The sequence below is a fragment of the Odontesthes bonariensis genome, chromosome 3 (genome assembly GCF_027942865.1).
Source record: "Odontesthes bonariensis isolate fOdoBon6 chromosome 3, fOdoBon6.hap1, whole genome shotgun sequence".
Lineage (NCBI taxonomy): Eukaryota > Metazoa > Chordata > Actinopteri > Atheriniformes > Atherinopsidae > Odontesthes > Odontesthes bonariensis.
Genome location: NC_134508.1, coordinates 28,219,143 through 28,242,780, shown reverse-complemented (window position 1 = coordinate 28,242,780; position 23,638 = coordinate 28,219,143). Strand labels below are relative to the sequence as shown.

Here is a 23,638-nt window from a genome sequence, read left to right as displayed (position 1 = left end):
GCTGAGCATCACTTTCTATATCCATACTCTAAATCCATACTAAATCCATTACACTGCTACATAAGTACACTCCAAAATGATGTACTTGTCCAGAAATGTAATTTTTCTGACAAGATATTTTCCCATCTTCACTGAATTCAAATTCCAACATCTGAGTGAACCTATGGATGAATTAAAAGATTGTGTGCGGTATAGTAGATGTACAAACAGTCCCACATCAGATCGCAATGCATTAAACTCTTTTTAAATGTGTCACCAAGGGCCCCTGACCGAGCATTAATTACGTGACTTGCAAATGAGACTGTCTCAGCATCCCATCTTTTCCTTTTATTGAGAGACTTCGATTTGTTAAACTCATTGAGGTGATGCTGGGTTGGTACCCCTTCAGTATCTCCTTTATAGTCCAGAGTAGTGATCGACATTACGAGATGAGGACATTTAAACCCCAACAAAACCTTAGGTGGTTGTGTGGGTTTTGGGTGAATGAAACACAGGACTTGCACAATGGAGACTGGGGTTCATATACCAGTGTGAGACCCTTATGCTGCTTTTTCACCTCCATCTCTGTCTATTGTCCATAATTCCATGTGTTATGTGGTCCGTACCTTCTAGTGCTCATGAAGAAAAACCTTACTGCAGCAATGGGAAAGTTATTTCTATTAATGCATTGTGTCATACAAATGCATGAATATGCAAATGAAGTGTTGTTACTCTATCTCAGTGTACATTTTTGGGATCGGTCACTCTTTCGTTAGGTTTAGGCACCAACATTACTTTGTTAGGTTGAGGGAAAATCATAGTTTGGTTTCAAACAGATCTTTACACAAAATCCACATTAGTAGGATTTGGTTTCCATTTTTTACTACAATGCCAGGGAGATAAGAATCCCCAAAACAAAATGCTGTAACAAATTTAAGTACCATACATCTTTATTGTAACGCATAGGTATTACACATGTAGTTAAACTGGGTTGGATTTGATTACTTACTCTTGAAACAATGCTGCTATTTTTGTGGTCCATTCTTAATCAGCCAACATAGCACTACAAATGCAAAGGTATCATGATACCAGAGATAACAGATATCTGAAATAGTGCTTGAGCAGTCAATTAGTTTGTTGACAGATCAATTATTTGGACATTTTTGCTGGTCGGGGTTTCTTTTGCTTTTCTGTGTCTGTGTTTCTTTGATTTTATTTCATAATGAAAAGATTTAAGACATGGGAACATTTTACTATGGAGTGTGACAACTTTTTAAAATTTTTATTGACTATTTCATAGACTTGATTCAGACTAAAGAAATCTGGAAAATAATTTACATATTGTTATCATAGCTCAGAACATCTGAACATCTGTCTTTCTGATCTGTGTACATTAAGCATATTTATAATCACACATTCACACAGTTTTTTCAAGTTTGAAGCTCTTTTTATTAATACTTTATTCCTTGGTCACATATCCGTAGGGACAAACAAGGTTTGTTCAGACCACCTCATAGGCACCAATTAACATGCATTGCTGTGTTGGAAGTTAGAAAAAAAGAAGGGTTAAAAGAAGCTTGTATCATCTGTCACTGAAAGCCAGGCATCAAGCGAGGCCTAAAGGCCTGGAGCAGTACTGAACAGAATGGGAGACAGCTAATACATTTCAGATTTATTCACTTGAATTTAGTCTCTCCTCATCTGCTTGGCTTTGTACCAGGACAGCAATGTGTGGGCCTGCCAAGCTATTTCTTGCCAAATCTCTGGGGCACAGCCATACTCCAGATCTGACCGGGCGCTGCCTCCCAGTCCCGGGATTGTATCTGATCCTCCGACACTACCTGCCCTCTGGAGTTGCGGCCAAACCTGCAATGGAGAATTAGCAACGGTAAAATGATGTAGTACCATGTAATATATGGGAAAAATCTGGGCTTTTGAATATATTTTGAATTGATTTTTACAAGAATCTCATGGGGGTAAAAAATTAATAAACCATTCCTTTAAAGAGGAATATGCAAAGTGCCTGTTTTTATGTGTTTGTTGGACCTGCTCTACAATGACTGATGTATGGTAGGAAAAAACTAAGCGATTTCAGAAACCACTATAACAGGTTGAAAAACCTGTCCCTGTATGTTTACACAATAGGAAAATTTATATCCTGAACCTCTTATCTAAATGGAGATTTCAATTATTTGATTAATGATGGTACTTTACCGCACCTTTTATCATTCAGGGCTGTTGAGTACCTGCCAATAGTCTAATGGATTTCTCTTTTTATTGGCAATACAAAAGGTATGTTGAGTTCCTCACGAAAAACCTGAGCTGAATTTAACATGATATTCAAACTGTACAGCAAGCAACAAAAAGTCAATGATTTATTTTGACCTCAATATAAATGAATATCACAATATTGAAGCTTAATATTTAGTTTTATTTTATATGTATTGAAAACTGCCCTACCGAAGGTTGAAAAGATACAGAATTTAGACAACTGATTTGCTGTGTGCATGTTTTTGTGTGTGATAAATTTCAGCTCTGTATTAGCACTGACCTCTGTGGCTGATGGAGAACAGATTCCCTGGTTTCTCTCTGGAATCCGAGCACCAGAGCTCTCAACACTGAGGCCAGTAGACGATTATCAATGCTGTTCACTCTGTTTTCACTCTCCTGGAAGACACAAACATTCATATCCACAAAAAAACAACACAAAGCTTAGTATCAGAAAGCCTGTCTTCTGCATTTGAATGAAACACATCAGTTTCAGGTTGCAACACAACTCCCCTGAACTGGTAACTCCAGCAGGTCTGTCTTGCTGTGGCAAGATACCATGACATGCAGACATCAATGCACAAAAATAAATAGATATAACCCTCAATTGACCCAGATATCCATTTACTCATATTTTCATGCAGAGCTAAACCCAAGTCTGTTTGTCCCTACATGTCACAATGAGAAAGTTTTTTTTCAGTGGTAATCTGAATATGATGTCCTTTATCAGACTCTTGTCAACTCTGTCTGTTGACCTCAACGCATATAACAGTGTGATTCACGCTATTGCACGACAAGGGAAGACTTTAAAAATCAAAAGCAATCTCGGTGGCCGTTTGATTTATACTGTCTCATTTGTCAAAAGGCTGAAATCCCATTAACATGCAGCATCACATGGAGTGACAGACTGAAAATGTTGCCGTGACTTCAGTCTGTGCACAGAATCTTTCATTCACTCTCGTGTAGTGGAGCTGACAGCACATATTTAGATTGAAAAGATATAATATTTTAACTCACAAGCATGTGTGCCTGAAATGCCTGAGAAATGATTCAACTTTAAATTTGAATTTTAGTTATTTTGGACTTGACAGAAATTATACTGTAAAAAGTGCACAAAATTGCAACTATTCTAACAGTATATTTCCATTCTGCACCTTATTCGATAAGTCAGAGAGTTAAAGCACACCCTCAGTAACTGACATAGAATTTTTACTGTGAGTGGTTTGTTGTCTCACCAGTCCGAGCAGGTGTTCAGCCATGTTCTCCTCTGAGCTGCCGGGCAGAATGTCATTTTTGTCCAGACCACCTTGGACATGTAGAGCATGACTGACTCCAGCCATCGCTATAACCAGAGCCAGAAGAGTTGCCACTGCAGCTGTGTCCATGGTCCCAAGATGAAGAGGATGATAGATCAATGCTGAGCAGAGGAAGAGAGCCAGATGTTGGGTGTCCGAGTAGACTTATGAAACTAAAGAGGGGACTTGTCCTTATCAGGCTTAGGTTTCCTCTTCATTCAATGACTTGGCTATCTTCACTGCTGACAACATAGTCTCTGGGTTTTATATATACCTCGAGGTCACTGGCATGAAATCTCAGGGGGGGGCTGGATAAATATGCTACTGTACAAAGGGGGGACAGGGGACACAATGGAGGAAGAGGAAGCTCCCAATACGAGACTTAGGCAGGTCCATTTAGTAGGATCAGGGCATTAGTGATGACTGAGAGGAGCCAGAGTGCATTATTACGTGGCCCTTAGGGTAGCACAAATCAACTCTCCCAGTTATTAAATATATAAATCCCTGCAAATGGACCCTTATCCAGCAGTCCCTGTTGTCAGTTTACACTGCATGTACAGACAAACATTTGCAAACCAATAATCCCACATCAATACAAAAGGGATTAGTCAGAACAACTTTAGTGATCTAAAGCAACAAAGTCATGAACTAAACAGCAATTACACACAGCAGACACTCTGTAAATGGCCTACAAATAAATAGAATAATAAAAGAGTTTGACACCCTTCATGCTTCAAGCTTTTTAACTACAAAAATAAGCTCATGTCACAATAAACGTCCATCTCACATCTCAAATTTGTAATAAAGTTACAGATTTGTACATCACAATCAATATGGTGTGTGTTCATTTTCTATTATGCATTCATTTACAATCATGCTATTGGTAGAGTTTTCCAAAATCTTATCCAAAACCACATATGCAAATTTAATCTTGAGGAACTTGTAGTTAGTCTTCCACTTACAGGATTTCTTAACTCATTATAAGAACAATATATACTCCTCACCCTCTTCAAAGCAAACTTCATTTCAATGATAACATTATTGAGGATCTTTTCTGATTCTGAAAGAATTTTCTCCTACAGGAACATGTGTCTTATTATGAAACTCTCCATCTGTTAAATGTAATCTCCCCTTATGTTGTTTATTTAAAATTAAAGCACTATTGAGAGTGACTCTGGCTTAATTCAAGCCATATGTATTCACTTTGTCTTAGCTGCTCTATGTTTAAGTGTGTATGTGTGTGCGTGTCTGTGTATAATAATTAGTCACTTCCCCAACACTGGATGAGACGTCAGCAGTTTTGGCTCATCAAAGTACCTAATGGGTGACAATCGGCTTAAACACGCACGCAGTCTGACTGGCCCTATTTAACTGCCATGGCAACCAGGATGACTTCTGAGGACTTCAGAGTGGAATTAGTTTTTATTACTATAATAAAATCAGAAGCTTTTGGATTAGAGAAAAATCCAATTTTGCTCACTCAGACACTAGAAATAAAAAGGAACATATATGTGTTCTCTGTATTTTTTGAGGACGTTCAGTTTTAATACGATCTTCTTGTTCAAGAAGGGAGATACTAATTGAGTTCAGGTCTAGTCACATACTGTTAACATTAAATGTCATCTCTATCTGGCAGACATCACTTGTGGATGAAGCTACAGTGCCAGTGAGGATATGTTTTTCTATATTCTATTCTATTACTTGACATTGACAATACACAACAGTGAATGTTTCATTTCTCCCATCATGATTTTATTTGGCTATGGTTCTGAGATGCTATCAAATTGAAATGGGGTTAAATCTCAGTTCTGGTTTGATAAAAACAGGAAGCTTTGAGTATCACTCCACTAGCTAGCTTGTGCCAGACCTAACTCTTCCTTTTAACAATACACGAGGTGCGATGTTAAATAAAGCAAGTTTTTCAACATATGCTACATATTTTGGTATAATGAGTTTGTACCTTGCTATTGCTGAGATGCTTTTGCAAAGTAACACAGACTTCAGTCTGAATACTTCCCAACTAAAGTACAACCAATGGCATCATTAACCTTGCGCACATTTCATAGATAGATCAGTCAGACCACAGTGGGCAGGATTAAGTGCTGCTAATATTAAAAACCAAACATAAATTCGTATTGTTGTGTACACACAAGGTGCGCAATATGCATATCCTCATGGTAACATATTCAAATCACATTTTAAGGTTAAGCACAAGATTACTTTAATAATTTATGGGAATATAAAGGGAAAATGCTGTTTTCGTTTTCTTTTAATTCCTTTGTGTGTGTGTGTGTGTGTGTGTGTGTGTCATTGTGTTAAAATACGGACCATGTTTTTGTCAATTGTATGAGGTCATCAGCAGTCATGTGGAGAAAAAACAGTTTTCCTTTATCTCAATGGTTTACCTGATTACCACTTAATACACTAACATCCCCTCAGCTGCAAAGCCCTCACAGGTCCTCATTTTAGTCTTATAGTTCATACATAGTTATGTTGTTATGTATCAGAGGGGTCATATGTTGTTCTTGTCTTTTTACAATCTTATGTTGTGTTAGTGATAAATAAATCAGTTATTATACATAAGCATCTGTTTTTTGTTTGCCCACCTGATTGTTTTTCAAATATGTCACAAAGTACAAGGACAGCAAGACAGTTTTTTTTCCCATCCTCCAACAGCTCCATCTTGTGTTGTATTATTGAACTGCAGAGCTCGTAGAAAAGGCCAGATGCTGACTGAAAGTCCACAAACGACTAAAGTAAAGTTGTCTGACTCCTTAAGTTTTATTTACAATGTTAAAACATGACAGTCCACCCAAAAAAACAATAAATAAAACACATGACCAAAAAAAAAAATGTGGGGACATCAGAACCGCAACAGGACCTTCATGCAGCTAACACATACGATTGTCCAGCAATACAATCAAGCTCGTCATGCTTTACAGCCACGTCATCATCCCAAATGAGATCCAAAATTAGTTCTTCTGGTTCTGCTCACTCAGCAATCTTCTCCCCACTCTTTGTGTTGCTGCGGTGTTGGAGGGATGTTTACTTCCACCTGTGTCGAACAGATGTCTCAGGGCAGCTTAATCTATATAGCAGTAACCTCTTGTTTACAAGCAGTAGTTCACCATCTGCCACTTGTACAATAAGGCACAAGTACAAAATTAGAAATGTCAGTTCTGTTATTAATGTACTGTTACCGTAGGAGTACATTAGCATGAACAATGTTACAAGCAAGTTAATATAATTCAGCTTGACAATTTGAAAACTGTGGTCTTTTTTACAAGGTTCTTTTAATATCTCTTGGTGAAATATACATTTAAGAATGCATCTCACCAAGAAATAATGTGGTGTGTCACCTGAAAACATCAAGTTTCAAAAATGTCTTTTTCAGTCATATTTCATGTTCTTTACAGCATTACAAGACAGAAAATCCAATAGGAAATCAATATTTGGTCGAGAAACTCTTAAACAGCATACGGGCAAACCAAAATTGAATCGTTCCTCTGCTTTTCTGACACATTTGGTTTTCATGGGGCAACATCTTTAAAGGTCATGTCATGGACTGCCTGGTAGTTTCTCATTCTAATTTAAGATCTACAGTAGATTTGATTGAACTACCGACAAAAAGAAAGGTACTCACCCAAACTGGAAAGGCTTGGTTTGTTTTTTGACTTATGTGAAAGATCTTTCCCCCGCGAAAAAAGAAAAAAAGTTTGGATTCATGTAAAGACAGTTTCCCAGTGTTTACCAGTGATAACTAAAGGACAAACATAATTTATATGATAAAAAATATCATTTCTTTGCCCATACAAGTCATCTATCTCACAGTCGATAAGGCAAAAAGTAGCCTTTGTCACACGGTGTCTATATCAACAAATATGTCTGTATGGATCTAATATTGTACTTTATGTTTGTGCAGTCATGCATGTCTTTGATTTTCAGACAGTAGAGCGTCAACACTCCCTGTGTAAGATATCAAACATAATGAGTAGTTAGACTGGTTCTAAGCTTCAATATTTAGTGTAAAACTGTTGAACACAGTAGATGCACCGTATAAATAGACCACCTGAGGCCAGCTGTCAGTAGTAAGGGGAACACAGATCCAGTTCCAGACCACCAATATGCATCTACTGACACAGTAAAGTGTGCACAAAATTCAATGATCGCAGTCTTTGTGCACTTTTTTAGTCACTTATTTCCAATGCAAAGACAGAATGAGTGCCACACGTGGTGATTTGAATTGTTTTAGTCAGGCAGTGCTTTAAAGCGAGTTACAAGGTCCCGTCGCTCCAGTGCGTGGCCCATTCCTTTTTATGGACACCTCCCGACTTCTCAGTCTGGAACTGTGGCCGGTCCTCGCGGGGAATCTTTACCGCATGGTACTGAGGCAGCTTGTCTTTGTAGTGGGCACGTCGGAAGAAGCCACACTGTTGGCACGAGAAAGAGAGCAAAAGAAATGTAGGCAGAGGAGGAAAAGGAGAGATAGATGAAGGAGCCAGAGAGAAAGAAAAAAATTAGACTTTTATGTGAATGTGGCAACAAGCCTTATTCAGGGGTTCTAATTTTAGTTTAATGCTTTGGGGAAAAAAGGCATGTTCTGTCAGAGATTCCTCTCATTTATGTTATTCAGATGAAGACACCTATGTTACACCTTAAACACACCACTGACATGCTCTGTGCTTCAGTATTAAATGCCTGTGATAAACACACCAACACATTAAATTGACATTAAGAAATATACACGCATTAAAATGAACAAAAACACCCACTGATCCAATTGACAAGTTCATTCTGGCAGCTTGGTCACAAGGGGCAAGTCAGATATGATTAAAAAGCATATTGACATATGCTTGATGAAAATTAATGGTCTTCATAGACTGATGCCAAAATGAACAGGTGCAGATAATTAAAGAGTAAGCGGCACCACACACAGCACAGCAGGCATGTTAAAGCCCTGAAGGGAAGACGGCTTGATGGTGTTCAACAGGCACAAACTGAACAGGAAAGCTAAATAAAAGAAACAATTTACTTATACTAATAATCCAAGAACAGAGAGTAGGAAAGCCCCAGATTTCATCTTCATTAAGAGTTATTGCAGTTAAAGACATTTTTTTGTATACCATGTAGTCCGGCTATATACCATATCAGTGTGTTACTTGAAACAGTCAGCTGGCTTTGCAGAATGAGAAGAGTGGCAACATTGTCAGCGTCCAAACTGAGCATCATTTTGTCTCTTCCTTTTACGCACACTCTGATTAATATACGTGGCTTAATCCACTGCTGCCTCAAAGCTGCATCAAGTGTGACCCCCTTTGCTGACTCATAACTTACAAATAGGACAGTGATGAAAGAAACTAATGTCACAAGGTTTCACAGCTCGGACGCTTTTAGATGTTATGTATCAGTCGTGTCTGAAAATACGACGTGTATGAAATATGGAAACACTTTTGACTTTGCTGTTTTTGTTTTAAATACACTATTTAAAATTGTAACAAGGCCTTAAGGACAACAAAACAAATAGTTATCAATATATTTGTTTAAAGTACAAAATCCTAGCCCCTTTTGATGTTTTCCCATTATTGTCAGCAGGTAGCTACACTGTAATGTAAAATATGTATAATTTATTGTGGATTTTCACCAATATATTGTTGTTTCTCATAATAATTGTAAGTTACTTTTAAGTTGACATTCCTTGCATGTAAATGAACAGTTAATGTGAGCAGTAAAAATAATAACAGTAAATAAGTGTAATGTATCCAAACTGTTTCATTACAAAAAGATGCCGTCCACTCTCACTCTCACTGATAACAATATCAATATATTGAGTGTATTGGGTTGGTGGATACAATCTCTGTTGACTTACAGTTTATAACATTTAGATTGGTGATCTGTTTTCAAGAAAGTTTACTTACTGAAAAGCAGAAATAACCTTCCATGCTGTAGTTTTCTCAATGATACACAAAGCAGTGCTATTTTTTATTTTTTATTCCAAAACACTCATCTTGGTCTTTTTTTTTTTTTTAATTGCACAAAACCTACTGTTATTCTACGGTGATATACTGTGTTAGATATCAAAATACAGTCATAAACTGTTAAACACAGTAGGTTACACTATGTGCAGTATAAGAAAACAACAAAATACCACCAACTCTGCTGCCTGTATTTTAATGGTATTCTATATTAAAACGTTTTAACAGTGTACAGCTAATATATTTCTAAATCTGCAAGCTACCACTGCTTTTTCAAGTTGACAGTTGCCAACATTGAATTAGTAACCAGCTTCTAACTGTTTAAGTTGAAGCACATAATTTATAAAAAAAATCACTTAGAATTTAAAGAGTTAAACATGGTTCCTTTGTCATTAAACTACATCAGTAAGGGTTGCTTATGGATGGAAAAGATACACACCAACAGTAATCAAAAGGAGCGGAGCTTTGCAAAACATTGTTTGCTCTCTGTTGTGATATTTGTGCCAAAAGTTTGGTCATATTTCATGCTGTAATGAACACCACCGGCCTCAGAGTGGGTCAAGGAGCAAAACCATTGTGCGAGAGGATTGTTACCGCTTGGAGGGAGAGGAGGAGGGGAGAGCAGGCCAGATGGACATAGTTTTGCTATTATAGTTCTGATGCCTGCTTCTCCACCTCCGAGGGTTGGACCCCCAAATGGGCACGGTAGTACTCCGTCTCATAGTGTGGGCGAGGCTCACTGCGCTTGAAAAACCCACACTGGGACATCAGATCACCCCAGGGAAGCGGGGGAAGAATGAGAGATGCAACAGAAAGGGGATTTAGGGACATACAGTTCCAGATGGAATTGAAAGGAGACAAAAAAGAGAAGAATGAGAGACAGAGGACAAACACATGTACAGAAGAGAGGGAAAACAGATGAGATTGAGCAAGAAGGAATAAAATGATTACAGGACAGCTCAGAGCAAAGATGAGAAATAACTAGACTGGCATTGTGAGTGGGAAGAAAATGGTAGAGCATTGCTAAGTGTAGTGATTGGAATAATGCCAGTGATACCTTTGCAGGGTGCTAAATGTAGGGGAAAGTGAGAAAAGACATTTACGTAAAGAATGTAATTTCTGATGTTCAAATTAGAAGCACTGGTACTTTATGTCCATGCTTATTTTTCTAGTTCTCTAAAATACAATAAAAAACACTACATTTTCTTCTCCAATAAATAAACATAGAAACACAGCATCAGACTTAAAATATTTTTGTTTGTTAGACAAGCATCTGTCTAATAATTTAGTGATGTCAAGTATCTCAGAACAAATATGCAAAATAACTAGTTATTACTAGTAAGAGCACTTTAGCAACAGCAATAATGTACTTTTAAATGAACACATTTACAATCCATTATCTCATTTACTATATTGCTATGCATTTTCCATCATTTTAATGTTCCAACATAAAAATGTTGAGTACTATTAGTTATTTATTATTTGCCTAAAACACTGAAAATCAAGAGACTGTCTAGTATCACAGATGTATACAAGGTCCCTGTGTTGCAAAGTTCTTGAGTGAGCGACATTTTACGTGTTACCTTCCACAATATGCACACAAGGAGAGTTAGCAGCAGGATGCCTGCCAGGATGGCTATAAGGATGATCCACCAGGGGATCCAGTACTGGTCAGCAAGACCAAGCTCAGGATAGATCATCACTGGAATCTGGAGAGGAAGGGAGGATGAAATGTGCAACAGTAACACAGGTGATAATCTTTCACACTATGAGATGAATTAATCTACAAGTCATGGCCTCGTTTTACACGGTCATATTTTTGTTATTGCAAATAAAGTACTGCCAGTGCACTAAATATGAGAGCCTATATGATCCAAACATCTGATATTTAAAAGGAAGCACATCTTTCAATGTTACAAATAAATGGAAACAAAATAAGTGTGTTAAGTACCTGTGCAGCTGCTTCCCTGAGGACCAGGTGCTTGATGCTGGACTTCACAGTGATGTTGGCTCTGACAAGCAGCTCCAGAGCACTAACTGATGAGAACTCCTGAAATACGCAAAGATAGAGACCAACAGCTGTCTAAACTTTCAATTGAATATCTGATAAACAATACTACGGATACACACATATCAACCTTACACCAGTTTTGGCCGGTATTCAGCATGCTCACTGCCATCATACTACTGACAAATAGGATAGCATCAACAGATGGTAGCTGCCCATATTTATCTGTCATTGTGTCACATTGACTTTGCCCTGAAATAGACTATATTTATTTGCAATTCATTTTGTTGGGGCTCACAAAACCTGAAAAGTTTCTGTGGTAGCTGTGGACTGAAATACTTTGAAACAGTTCAGTTATTCCTAATAAAGCATACAGTATCTCAGTGTTTCCCTGGCATTAATGGTAAAATAAATTACAAATATTATCAAATAAACTATTGGTCAAATTGTTATTTTAGCATTTTATTTCAACCAGAGCTTCACAATACCACCTCTGGGAGTAACTGTTCAAATCTTCTGTTCTTCATGCTTTTGTTGCAGTTGATACACTCCAAGCTCAGAGACATAAGCTTTCAGCCAACACAATGGGATAATACCCAAACCCATTACATCATGTGAAATCGATGCACATTGAGTCACTTTTCACATACATTATTCCTGTACTGACTTTGAGTGCCAGCTACAGTGAAATTGAAGTTGAGGTGGTGTGTAATACACAGAGAGGTGCTGATGTCATTAGAACAGGATTTTTTTGTACCTCTATGAAACTGCTGTTCCACAGCCTGGCATGGATCTTGAGGACAACCTGACCAGAGAAGCTGTGGAGAGGACACTGGAACAGCACACAGCGTGCCGACCCGAGGAGGCAATCCTGGAGAAGAAAAAGATAGCTGAGCACAATGCCATATAATCTTTATTAAATAGTTAGAATAGCTGTGGAAACCAGAGGGAACACAACAGCCTGTATCTCTACATTTGTGCATCTGTATTTTAAGGATAACTAGTCTGGATGACATCTGCAGCTCTGTACCAGTTTGAGCGACTTGCGTCTATCTGAAGCTGCCACAGCTGGCGTAGTTCGCCCCACGCTGCCTTTTGTCATCTCTTGACCTTCCTCCTCAGCATGGGAGCGGCGTTTTCTCCTGACCTGTGGAGAGTAATTTAATGATGATCGTTCAAGAAAAAAGCTTTTCAGGTTGTGTTCATCGTATGTGATGCAAATTATAACACTTCAATTCAAATTAAAAAAACAAAGTGTTAAATTTGGAGTTGTGATCATCTACTCAATCATTTTAAGTGTGAAATCATGAAATGAATGAATTCCAGAGGATTCAGTTTTGTGTTCTAACCTAAAGCAGAAAAGGAAAATAATCCAAAGTAACCAGAGTAATCTCAGCATATTCACTTGGTTAAGTATATTTTTCTGCCAAAGTTAGAAATCAACTGATCCACCTACCGCCTGATCAGCAGATGGTGGAAGCCCTGCAAGAGAGGAGCTCTGTAGGTTAAGAGGATTCAAGGCTCCTGCGGAGGTACAGTGAGTATCTGGGTGGCCCTCAAACTTCAGGCTGGCAGGATACAAGAGCCATTTCTCATTGGTCAGCCCATAAGGCCACATTATGTTGAGGAAGGCAGAGCCAAGCGTCTGAAGAGCTTTCCCAGGATTTGCAACCTGACAGAACAAAATGCATACAGTGTATGATCTTAAAAAAAAAGTGAATTATCATTTTCATTTCTTGATCATTGCATGATTAGATAAGGTGAAAGTAATCCTGTACAAATCTTTTAGGCTCACTAAATACAACATGTCAAGATGATTTTTTTTTCTTTCTTATTACTATTTCATGTAAATTACAGCTAGTAGTGATGTTAAAAATCTCCCATACACACACTAATTCTGTCCTCACCACAAATTCAAAATCCACGGGGCTGCCGATGTCCTCCAGGCTTCTCATGGCGCTCTCTCCCCTCACTGTACCACTGTAGAACAGCTGGTGAGGACGAGCCAGTCTACAGTAAAATATGATCAGATCTGTGCATCAGTCAGCTGCGTTCACTGCCATAACTTCATGCCACGATACGTCTACTGAATACGTAAAGTTGTCTATTAGTTGACTGGTATGTACGGCTGAGATCTCCTATGCCTTGCCTTGATGTTAAACGTTTTGAATTTAATATGGTCTAAAAATAACAAATTGTTTATGCTGCTGAAAGATATAAAGTGGAATTCCTTCTAGATCTGTCATTTGGCACTCAGTCTATCTCTAAAACCTTTTGGATCAACAGCATATTTATCAGGCTAAATTAGTATAAAAAATATTATAAAAATCATGCACAGCACGAGGCATCTAGAATATTTCTACTTGTTGGAGTTCTGGGTTAATGTAAAACATCATACATCGTAAATGAGGAGTTGATGAACTGTTTACTTACCCACTAACAGACAGAGGGAGCTCTATCACAACTTTAGCATAAGCTTTGATGGGGTGCAAGTCAGACTGCTCACTTATACTGAGGACAAAACAACGAAGATCAGATTAAAGAATTATTCAGTCTAATCAGGCCAGACATCTGGACTGAGATGACCACCAGTGACATTACACTGTCTGGGAGAATGTAGAGAGCTTACGTTGTCATTAGGAGGTCTGCTGTCAACTCTGTGGTCTCTATGGTAATGTTTGATGTGCTCAGGTTGATGGAAAATTTCAGCTGAGAGACAAACATACACATACATACAAATTTATGAAGTGAAAAGATTAAGTATTGCTTGCATGAAGTAAAAACATATCTTATTCTGACTATAGACTATAGATGTATAGTTGTTGCTTAGCTGTTATATGAATAGATGATGTTTCTAACTAGTTTAGATGTAATGTTGCTCGATCAAATTCTCACATATATCTGAGTAAATTCTTGAAAATGTGGCATATCCATGTATTTAAAACACAAATGGTTTCAGATTCTGCACTGAATCTGTTAATAAGAGTGTTTAATACAGGGGTATTGTTTCATGTTTAAGATATGTGTTGAATGCACTTTGTACAAATTACAAGCTGTGTAATTTGTGTACATTTTCTACATCAAAAACCTTTTTTTTTACCCTTGTATTTCGTTTGACTGGGTTTCCCAGGTCACATTCAACTTGGGAGCCATTCTGGTTTGCTTGACATCTCATCTGCAGGAAGAATATCAAATAAATACTGTGGCATCAGAGGAAACATGTCGATTTTCTTGTATATAACACCATCCCTGAAATACCAGTTGAAGACACACCTGTGGTGGGACCCTGGAGCCAGCATACGACAGTGTGTTTGGAAGGGAGATAAGCAACTGAGCAGCATGAGCGTCGTCGCCATCCTCCTCAGGGTAAAGAGGGTCAGAGGGCATATTGGTGACGATGACCTCCAACACCACCAACCGCTGGTCTGAGAGAGAAAACACCTGCACATCATCTTCGTCTCTGGATGAAGGAAAAGAGAACAATGGGGGACAGGGATTAAATATGTTCCTATACTTGATAAGAGTTTTAAAGGTGTTTATTCTGCTCCATCATGACACTTTGTCTTTTTAGGTCCTCATTCAGAGGTACTCGGTGAGGCTTCCTATAAGATGATGGTTATCAGGATTATTATTTGTGATTAAAGCCAAGAGAGTGAAATCTATCATTCTTAAAAGCTTTTTATTGATATTTTTAAAAAAAAAGATATCAGTAGATGAATGATTAAAAGTGAAATTGAAATTTTGCTGTACTCATTTTAAAAACTATTATCCGTTATAAGCATTCATGCAGCGTATGGCTATTCCTGATGGAAGGAATGACCTTCTGTACCTGACCTAAGCTTCCTAAAGAGGTAGAGTCTGTTCTTGTTCACAACCTCAGTGTTCCGGGAGCTGTATGCATTTCTCACATTTGTTTAGAATAAATTCATGAAATAATTTAATAAGTGGTATCATTTTCCCATAATAATTGATAAGGAAGCTAAATAAATTCCCTGGAGATTAATGAAGTAACTCAGCTGTCAACCCCAAGTCAACACAGTTTTGTGTATCTAGTTGAACTGATCTAACAGTATGTGTCAACAAGTCCAACAGCTCACACAGAAATGTGTGCAGGTATAACACTCACCTTGGCAGAGGGGTGAAGTAGTCAGAGTTCAGGGGTCGGGTTCCAAACTGGTACCTAAGCTTCAGGTTGCTCTGGCAGATTTTGTCGTTGCCGCATCCTTCTCGCAGAAAGTTAACCTTCAGAGTTGAAAGCAGACAAATGTCAAGCTGCGGGTGCGAGTCTAAAGTACATTCTCCATCTAGTTTAATGTTTTTGATACAAAGTTAAATTGAGTGTTCGGTATCATCATTTGAACAGAATAAAGAGCTGTAAATGTGAACAACTGATAAGCAAACTGCATTCAATCATATCGATTTTTATCAACATCGTTGAAAAAATGAAGTCATTCCCGCTTGACTGAGGGTTTTATGGTTTTCTTATGATGGTACAGTCCACTATAGACAAATGCAGTCACTGGACATTGAAATAGTCTATTTTTCACAAGTGAGACAACTCAGAGGGGATATTTATTTCCTTCAGGAAACTCACCTTAAGACCTCTGAGATTTCACGTATTAAAAGACCTTGGATGAGTCATGTATTCCATTCTAAGCTTTCCACGAGGGCAAGAGGGGCGGCAATTATTATTAGCAAAAATATAACGTTTGAACCAACAAAATGTATTGAGGACCCTAATGGTCGTTTAGTGGCTGTATCAGGCAGGCTGACATCCCAGTTATTTTAGTGAGTGCTTATGCCCCTGTATGGGATGATTACAAATTTATCACCCATCTTTTCTCTTCCCTTCCTGACCTAGACAGTCATTAACCGATTATAGGTGACGATTTCAACCTTATTCAGGACCCTGTTCTAGATAGGTCCTCCTCTAGACCCTCCACTTTGTCCAACTCCGCTACCACATTGAAGTCTTTTATAAACCAGCTTGGCCTAAATGATCCTTGGAGATCTTTTCATCCATCCACCACGTTTTTCTGCCACGTTCATCGTACATACTCGAGAATTTACCTTTTTTTTGTCGATTAATAGGCTATCGCATTGGGTCAATTCAAGTGAGTACCAAAGTATAGTGATTTCAGACCACGCTCCTACATCAGTTGTCACAGGGCTCTCAAGTTTTCAAGTTTGCTTGGAGTGAGATTCTGGCTGGGCGGGGGGTTTCTTTCGGGGTTTTTTTTTGGGGGGGGGGCTGGTCCCTTGCAGTATCCCATCGCCATAAACAAGCTACTTAAAGAACAAAGAAATTGTTTTATTTATACCAAGATCACAAATCTTCTCTTTAACACTAAATTCTGCTATATTTTAAAAGAAATTGTTTTAGGTATGCAAAGTCTTAACAAACAAAAATAAATGTATGTGTTGTTGTAAGTGTTTGTGGCAGATTTTGATGCTTGATGACTGATATTGGGGGCTCCCATTTAAAGCACAGCCATTTTCACAGTCATGATGGATGACAGAGTTCCATTCAGAAACAAAGTGTTCCTGGTCTTGGTTTTATTGAGCCCCACCATGGAAAAAACCCTCTCTGCATCAGCATTTCAGTGTGGCAGAACTAATACCAGTTTGGCAATTGTAGATAGCCTTATTGGGAATCTGCTCATACCAGTCACCTTTGAAAAAAATTAACCACGGAAGCCTAATTACACTCCTACATATATTTCATTTTTCATTAAGTTGCTCATGTCAAAGGGTGTGTGCTGAATATTTAGGTCTACTACTCCAACGAACACTTTAATCGGCAGGTATTGGTCTTTTACAAGGAGTAGGAAAACTATAGTAACTAATAAAAGATTCAAATAAATGAAGATATGACCTGCTGATGATCCTGACGGTTCTCTTCCACCTCCAGCTCGTCGGCAACTTCTGCACGCGTGCTTGCAGCTGAAAGCTATTTCAGACCTCACCCAGCAACAAGAAATTCTGTTTTCTGATTGGCTGAGAAATTCTGTTTTGTGATTTGCCGATGGGTTGCAAAATCAAGACGGCTGTACCAGAGCTATAGTTCTGAGCTGTACGAGCGCACAGTAACCTGCCATTGACTCGTTTATAGTACCGGCCATTAGAATGTCTGTGCGACTAATTTCTCAGCGTGAGAAATGGCATGTGTGGCGTGTGAGCGTGTGAACTTGTTGAAATGCATGTGTCTCACGCTCATTGCGTGAGACTTGAGAGCCCTGAGTTGTCATAACTTTCCCTAACCGCAACCCTCCACATAAGCCGCTTTCGGACAGAGCCGTTCTAAAAACGCAGTTATCAGAACTGTCCTACTTGAATTTCGTTCTGATAACTGTCCTTCCCCAGCGGAACTGTTTCAGTCTGCATTCGCACATGAGTCGGGACCAGGTCGGGACTGATGCGCCGCGCGCAGCCATCTGCGTCAGTGACGTGTTACGTTAGCCGTTTAGCGCCACATTCAACAACAAAACAAAACAAAACCCGGTAAAAGTAAGGAGAGAAGAAAAAACACCACCAAGAAGCTAATATGGAGAGCGGGGAGGCCACCGTGTTCATGGTCTGCATGACGGTGATATTAATCATGGACGATCACATCAGGCGTCTAATATCGAGGCTGGAAGAGCACACAGAGAGAGTCAGGAGACGAAGGGTCGAGCGCAGACGATACTTTTTCATTTCATGAAGTAAGAAAGGAGAGCAGAGCGCTGCAGACAAAGGAGACAACGTGTAAGTTTAACTTATTAAACACCCGCCGGTTGTGTCTGTGTCGTATGAGTAAACATTTCAGCCGTGATAGCATGACATGGGGCGTAGCTAACGACCACCAAACACCTACGTCAGATGTGTTCTATAGAACCATTGTGGAGGGGGGCGTGGTGCATCAGGTGCAGAGGAGAGGTGGAGAGGTGGGAAGGGCTCAGAGGACAGGGGGAGGGGAGATGATTGGCACACCTGTACATCGTTGGCTAATCATTCTCCCCTTTATCAGTAGCGTGCTGGTCCAGGCGGAGGGGGAGATGACAGGATCGAGAACCAAAGCCAGAGAGGGAGGGACAATCGAACCAAGCACACGGAGAAGCTGGAGTTCATCTGCTGCCGTTCTGGCTAGTAACCTCGATCAGTACTGAATAAACAAGTATAAGTAAACCACGGTCTCTGCTCATGTGTTGGGTGAACCCACAGTGGCAACTGGAATTGTTACACTGGCGCCCAACTGATCCCAACACAGCAAAATGACAGAGCCGCAACAACCAGTGAACGTGTTGGCAGGAATGCTCAACGAGATCGCGAAGATGAGCCAGGACCAAGCCGCCGCGAACAGGCAGCACCTGGCAGCGCTGCACACGCAGGCAGAGAAGCAGACGCGGCTGCTGGAGGCGATGCTGTCCCAGGCGGGGGCAAGCACACCGGGCCCCTTGTTTCCAGGAATGACTGTCCACAAGATGACAACAGAGGACGATCCGCAGTCATTCCTGGACATGTTTGAGGCGACAGCGACGGCATGTGGCTGGCCCGCGGCGGAGTGGGCGGTACGGCTGCTGCCACTGCTGTCAGGGGAGGCGCAGACGGCTGCGCTCTGCCTACCGGCCTCCAGCCGAGGGCGGTACCGGGACGTGAGGCGGGCTGTCCTGGATCGCCTCGGCTTCTCCACGGAGGACCACCGGTGGAGGTTCCGGGAGACGAAGCTGGGACCCAACGACCGCCCGTTCGTATATGCTCAGCAGCTGAAAGACGCTGCAACCAGGTGGCTGCAGCCTGGGGGGTCAGCGGGGGAGGAGCGGATGCTCGAGACGGTGGTCATGGAGCAGTTCACCGAGGGGCTCCCAAGCGGTACCTCGGCCTGGGTGCGGTGCCATCGCCCAGGGGACCTGGCGACGGCCATCACGCTGGCGGAGGACCACCTGGCTGTCCACGCCCGTGACCAAGCGCCAGAGGTTCGGCCGACGCCTTTTGCCCGTCCCACACCGGCACCCCGCAGGAGGCCTCCACAGTCAACCGGTCCTCCGAGCAGCACAGCCACCCGACCCACCCCGCTTCCCCGGTTTAACCAACTGTCTCCTTTTCTCCCGCCACAGGGCCAGCGCGCTGCGGACGCTGTCCTCAGCCCACAGACGGTCCCTCAAGCGGCAGTGCAGGAGTGCTGGAGGTGCGGACGGCCCGGACACTTTCGCCGGGAGTGCCATCTCATGGAGGTCGGTCAGGTGATCCGGGTCGTCGGCCCTACAGCACCCTCCGCCGGTCCGGGAGGGACGTACAGCCTTCCGGTAAGGATTCAGGGGGGTACACATCAGGCGATGGTGGATTCGGGCTGCATGCAGTCCATGGTTCACCAGAATCTGATTCGGCCCGGGGCTTTGATAGAGGCGAGCTAGGTGGATATTAAATGTGTGCATGGGGATATTCACCGATACCCTATTGCGTCAGTGGAAATTCGTTATAAGGGGAAAAAGCATAGTGTGAAGGCTGCGGTTAGCTCCCGCCTGGCGCACCCTCTTATTCTGGGTACTGATTGGCCGGGGTTTGATAAGCTAGTGGGGCAGTGTGTGGGGGTGCGCTCACGACCAACAGGGACATGGGATATGTGCGCTGTGCTCAGCGGTGACGCGAGGTTGTCCGACACTGATGACGGGGAGGGGGAGCCGGCAGCGCCTCCTCAGGAGGCGCCGCAGGTTCCCGTGTTTGACTCCATGGAAGATTTTCCACTTGAACAGTCTCGTGATGATACTCTACGCTTTGCCTTTGACCAAGTGATACGAATTGATGGTCATGTGGTGCGCCCTGACGCAGCGGTATCATATCCACACTTTTCATTACGGAGGGACAGGTTGTACCGAGTGAGTCGTGACACTCAGACTGAGGAGATAATTACCCAGTTCCTGGTACCGAAAAGCCGCCGGGAAATGGTTTTCCAGGCGGCTCACTACAACCCAATGGCTGGGCATATGGGGTACGAAAAAACACTGAACCGGGTAATGGCCCGTTTCTATTGGCCTGGCATTAGAGCGGACATTCGCCGCTGGTGTGCGTCCTGCGGTGAATGCCAGTTGGTTAACCAACCGGCCATCCCGAGAGCGCCGTTGCGCCCGCTACCACTGATCGAGGTCCCGTTTGAACGGATCGGGATGGACCTAATCGGGCCATTTCACCGGAGCACACGTGGATACCGATTTGTGTTAGTCCTCGTGGATTACGCAACTCGATATCCAGAGGCAGTGCCGCTGCGCACCATCTCCGCAAAGAGTGTGGCGCAAGCGCTGTTTCAGGTTATCTCCCAAGTCGGGATCCCGAAAGAGATCCTGACTGACCAAGGCACCCAGTTTATGTCACGAACACTGAGGGAACTTTACGGATTATTGGGCATCAAGTCTATTCGAACCAGTGTTTACCACCCGCAAACTGACGGCCTCGTCGAGTGCCTGAATAAGACTTTGAAGTTCATGGTCCGTAAGTTTGTGCACGATGATAAGCCAAATTGGGATAAGTGGCTAGATCCTCTGCTGTTTGCAGTGCGCGAGGTTCCCCAGGCCTCCACGGGATTTTCTCCCTTTGAACTGCTGTTTGGCAGGAAATCACGCGGGGTTTTGGACCTGGTAAAAGAAAGCTGGGAGGAAGGTCCGAGCCCCAGTAAAAATGAAGTTCAGTACGTCCTGGACCTGAGAGCAAAACTCCACACACTGGGTCAGTTATCACGTGAGAATTTGCTCCGGGCCCAGGAACGTCAGCAGCGGCTGTACAACAGAGGATCTAGGCTGAGACAATTTACACCGGGAGATAAAGTGCTTGTATTACTCCCATCTCATAACTCTAAATTACTCGCCAAGTGGCAAGGGCCCTTTGTGGTCACACGGCAAGTGGGTGACGTTGACTATGAGCTTGTGCGATCTGACAGGGGAGGTGAGACACAGATTTACCACCTCAACCTCCTTAAAGCATGGAGGGAGGCAGAGTCTGTTTCACTGGTGACGACAATTGCAGAGAGAGATGAGTTGGGGCCCGAGGTGCCAAAATCGACCAATCCCGCCTCGCTCCTTTGTGAGAACCACCTCTCTCCGTCACAGAAAGCAGATGTAGCCAAGTTGCAGCAGTGTTACGCGGATGTGTTTTCCCCCCTGCCAGGACGCACAAGCCTTATTCAACACCACGTGGAGACTCACCCGGGCGTGACAGTGCGTTCACGACCCTATCGGTTGCCTGAACACAAAAGAAAAGTGGTACAGGCAGAATTGAAGGCCATGTTGGAAATGGGTGTGATAAAAGAGTCCAACAGTGCCTGGTGTAGTCCCATCGTTCTTGTAGTCAAGAAGGATGGGTCGATCCGGTTCTGTGTGGACTATCGCAAGGTGAATGATGTTTCACGGTTTGATGCCTAACCTATGCCCCGGGTCGACGAGCTCCTGGATCGCCTTGGCACAGCTCGATTTTTTACGACGCTGGATTTGACCAAGGGGTACTGGCAGATTCCCTTATCTCCAGAGTCTAAGGAAAAATCGGCCTTCTCCACTCCGTACGGTTTGTACCAATTTGTTACACTTCCGTTCGGGTTGTTCGGGGCCCCAGCCACGTTCCAACGCCTCATGGACCGGGTGCTGCGGCCGCACTTTGCATATGCTGCCGCCTATCTGGATGACGTGATCATCCACAGCAACAGCTGGGCGGAGCATGTGCGGCAGGTGGCCGCGGTGCTCGAGTCACTGAGGCAGGCGGGGCTCACGGCCAACCCGAAGAAGTGTGCAGTTGGACGGAGGGAGGTACGGTATCTGGGGTACCACTTGGGCGGCGGACAGGTGCGTCCACAGGTCGACAAGACAGCAGCGATTGCAGCCTGCCCGCGGCCCAGGACAAAAAAGGAGGTGAGGCGGTTTTTGGGGCTGGCCGGCTACTACCGGCGTTTTATTCCCAACTTCGCCGAGCTGACCAGCCCCTTGACCGACCTCACTCGAAAGGGTGCCTCAGATCCGGTCCAGTGGACGGAGCTGTGCCAGGTGTCGCTTGAGAGGGTAAAACAGACCCTCTGTGGGGAGCCTCTTCTTCACACTCCTAATTTCTCTCTCCCGTTTACTCTGCAGACTGATGCATCGAACAGAGGGCTGGGGGCCGTTCTGTCCCAGCAGGTGCGGGGTGTCGACCGCCCATTGCTCTACATCAGCAGGAAACTGTCCGAGAGGGAGGCCAGGTACAGCACCGTGGAGAAGGAGTGCCTGGCCATCCGGTGGGCGGTCGATGCTCTGCGGTACTACCTGTTGGGACGCCCATTCACCCTCTGTTCGGACCATACTCCCCTCCAGTGGCTCCACCGCATGAAAGATACTAATGGCCGGATCACCCGATGGTATCTGGCCATGCAGCCTTTCAAGTTTAAGGTGATCCATAGGCCGGGGGCGCAGATGGTCGTGGCCGACTTCCTTTCCCGCTCCCACAAGGAGGGGGGGGGGGGGGAGTCGGTTAGGCCGGACAGCTCCCCGGCCTAAGTCGGGCGGTGGAGGTATGTGGAGGGGGGCGATGTGCATCAGGTGCAGAGGAGAGGTGGAGAGGTGGGAAGGGCTCAGAGGACAGGGGGAGGGGAGATGATTGGCACACCTGTACATCGTCGGCTAATCATTCTCCCCTTTATCAGTAGCGTGCTGGTCCAGGCGGTGGGGGAGATGACAGGATCGAGAACCAAAGCCAGAGACGGAGGGACGATCGAACCAAGCACACGGAGAAGCTGGAGTTCATCTGCTGCCGTTCTGGCTAGTAACCTCGATCAGTACTGAATAAACAAGTATAAGTAAACCACGGTCTCTGCTCATGTGTTGGGTGAACCCACAGTGGCAACGGGAATTGTTACAACCATGAAAAGACCCAACCTCGGAGAAGGAGCTGAAATAGTTATAGGAACTAAGGGAGATGGTCCCGAGTTCCTGTATGTCCGAATGCGGGAGAAAACGGCCCCGCGGATTAAAAGGTTATTAGAACTGCCAAAGGTTCCTACAGTCCGAAAGCGGCTATACACAATGGAAACTTTCCCACTATTTACTGAATAATCCACGTTTTCAAAAATTCTTCCAGGTGGAAATAGCCAACTTCTTTCAGACAAATGACACCCCAGACATCACAAG

General features: G+C 42.7%; 2 protein-coding genes across 4 annotated transcripts in view; both read right to left on the bottom strand.

Moving 5' to 3' along the window:
- Positions 1-1,724: 1,724 nt before the first annotated feature.
- npffl (neuropeptide FF-amide peptide precursor like) lies at positions 1,725-3,632 on the bottom strand. The gene is made up of 3 exons (XM_075462204.1): positions 3,483-3,632; positions 2,531-2,646; positions 1,725-1,845 (listed from the first exon to the last, which is right to left on the bottom strand). Exons 1-3 carry the CDS (start codon positions 3,630-3,632, stop codon positions 1,725-1,727), a joined length of 387 nt encoding a protein of 128 aa, XP_075318319.1.
- Positions 3,633-6,299: 2,667 nt separating this feature from the next.
- The window catches only part of itga7 (integrin, alpha 7), a 47,322-nt gene continuing 29,983 nt past the window's right edge, over positions 6,300-23,638 (bottom strand). For 2 of the 3 annotated variants that reach the window (XM_075461404.1, XM_075461405.1), the window contains exons 14-25: positions 15,649-15,764; positions 14,796-14,982; positions 14,623-14,697; positions 14,152-14,231; positions 13,956-14,033; positions 13,430-13,532; positions 12,979-13,194; positions 12,553-12,669; positions 12,280-12,393; positions 11,466-11,564; positions 11,098-11,223; positions 6,300-7,972 (exon numbers count right to left, since the gene is read on the bottom strand). In XM_075461404.1, the coding sequence (XP_075317519.1) occupies positions 7,817-7,972; positions 11,098-11,223; positions 11,466-11,564; positions 12,280-12,393; positions 12,553-12,669; positions 12,979-13,194; positions 13,430-13,532; positions 13,956-14,033; positions 14,152-14,231; positions 14,623-14,697; positions 14,796-14,982; positions 15,649-15,764 (1,467 nt within the window). In that variant the 3' untranslated portion in view covers positions 6,300-7,816. Of the gene's footprint in view, positions 7,973-10,108; positions 10,274-11,097; positions 11,224-11,465; positions 11,565-12,279; positions 12,394-12,552; positions 12,670-12,978; positions 13,195-13,429; positions 13,533-13,955; positions 14,034-14,151; positions 14,232-14,622; positions 14,698-14,795; positions 14,983-15,648; positions 15,765-23,638 lie in introns of all 3 variants that reach the window. The other variant, XR_012769507.1, reaches the window with a different exon arrangement.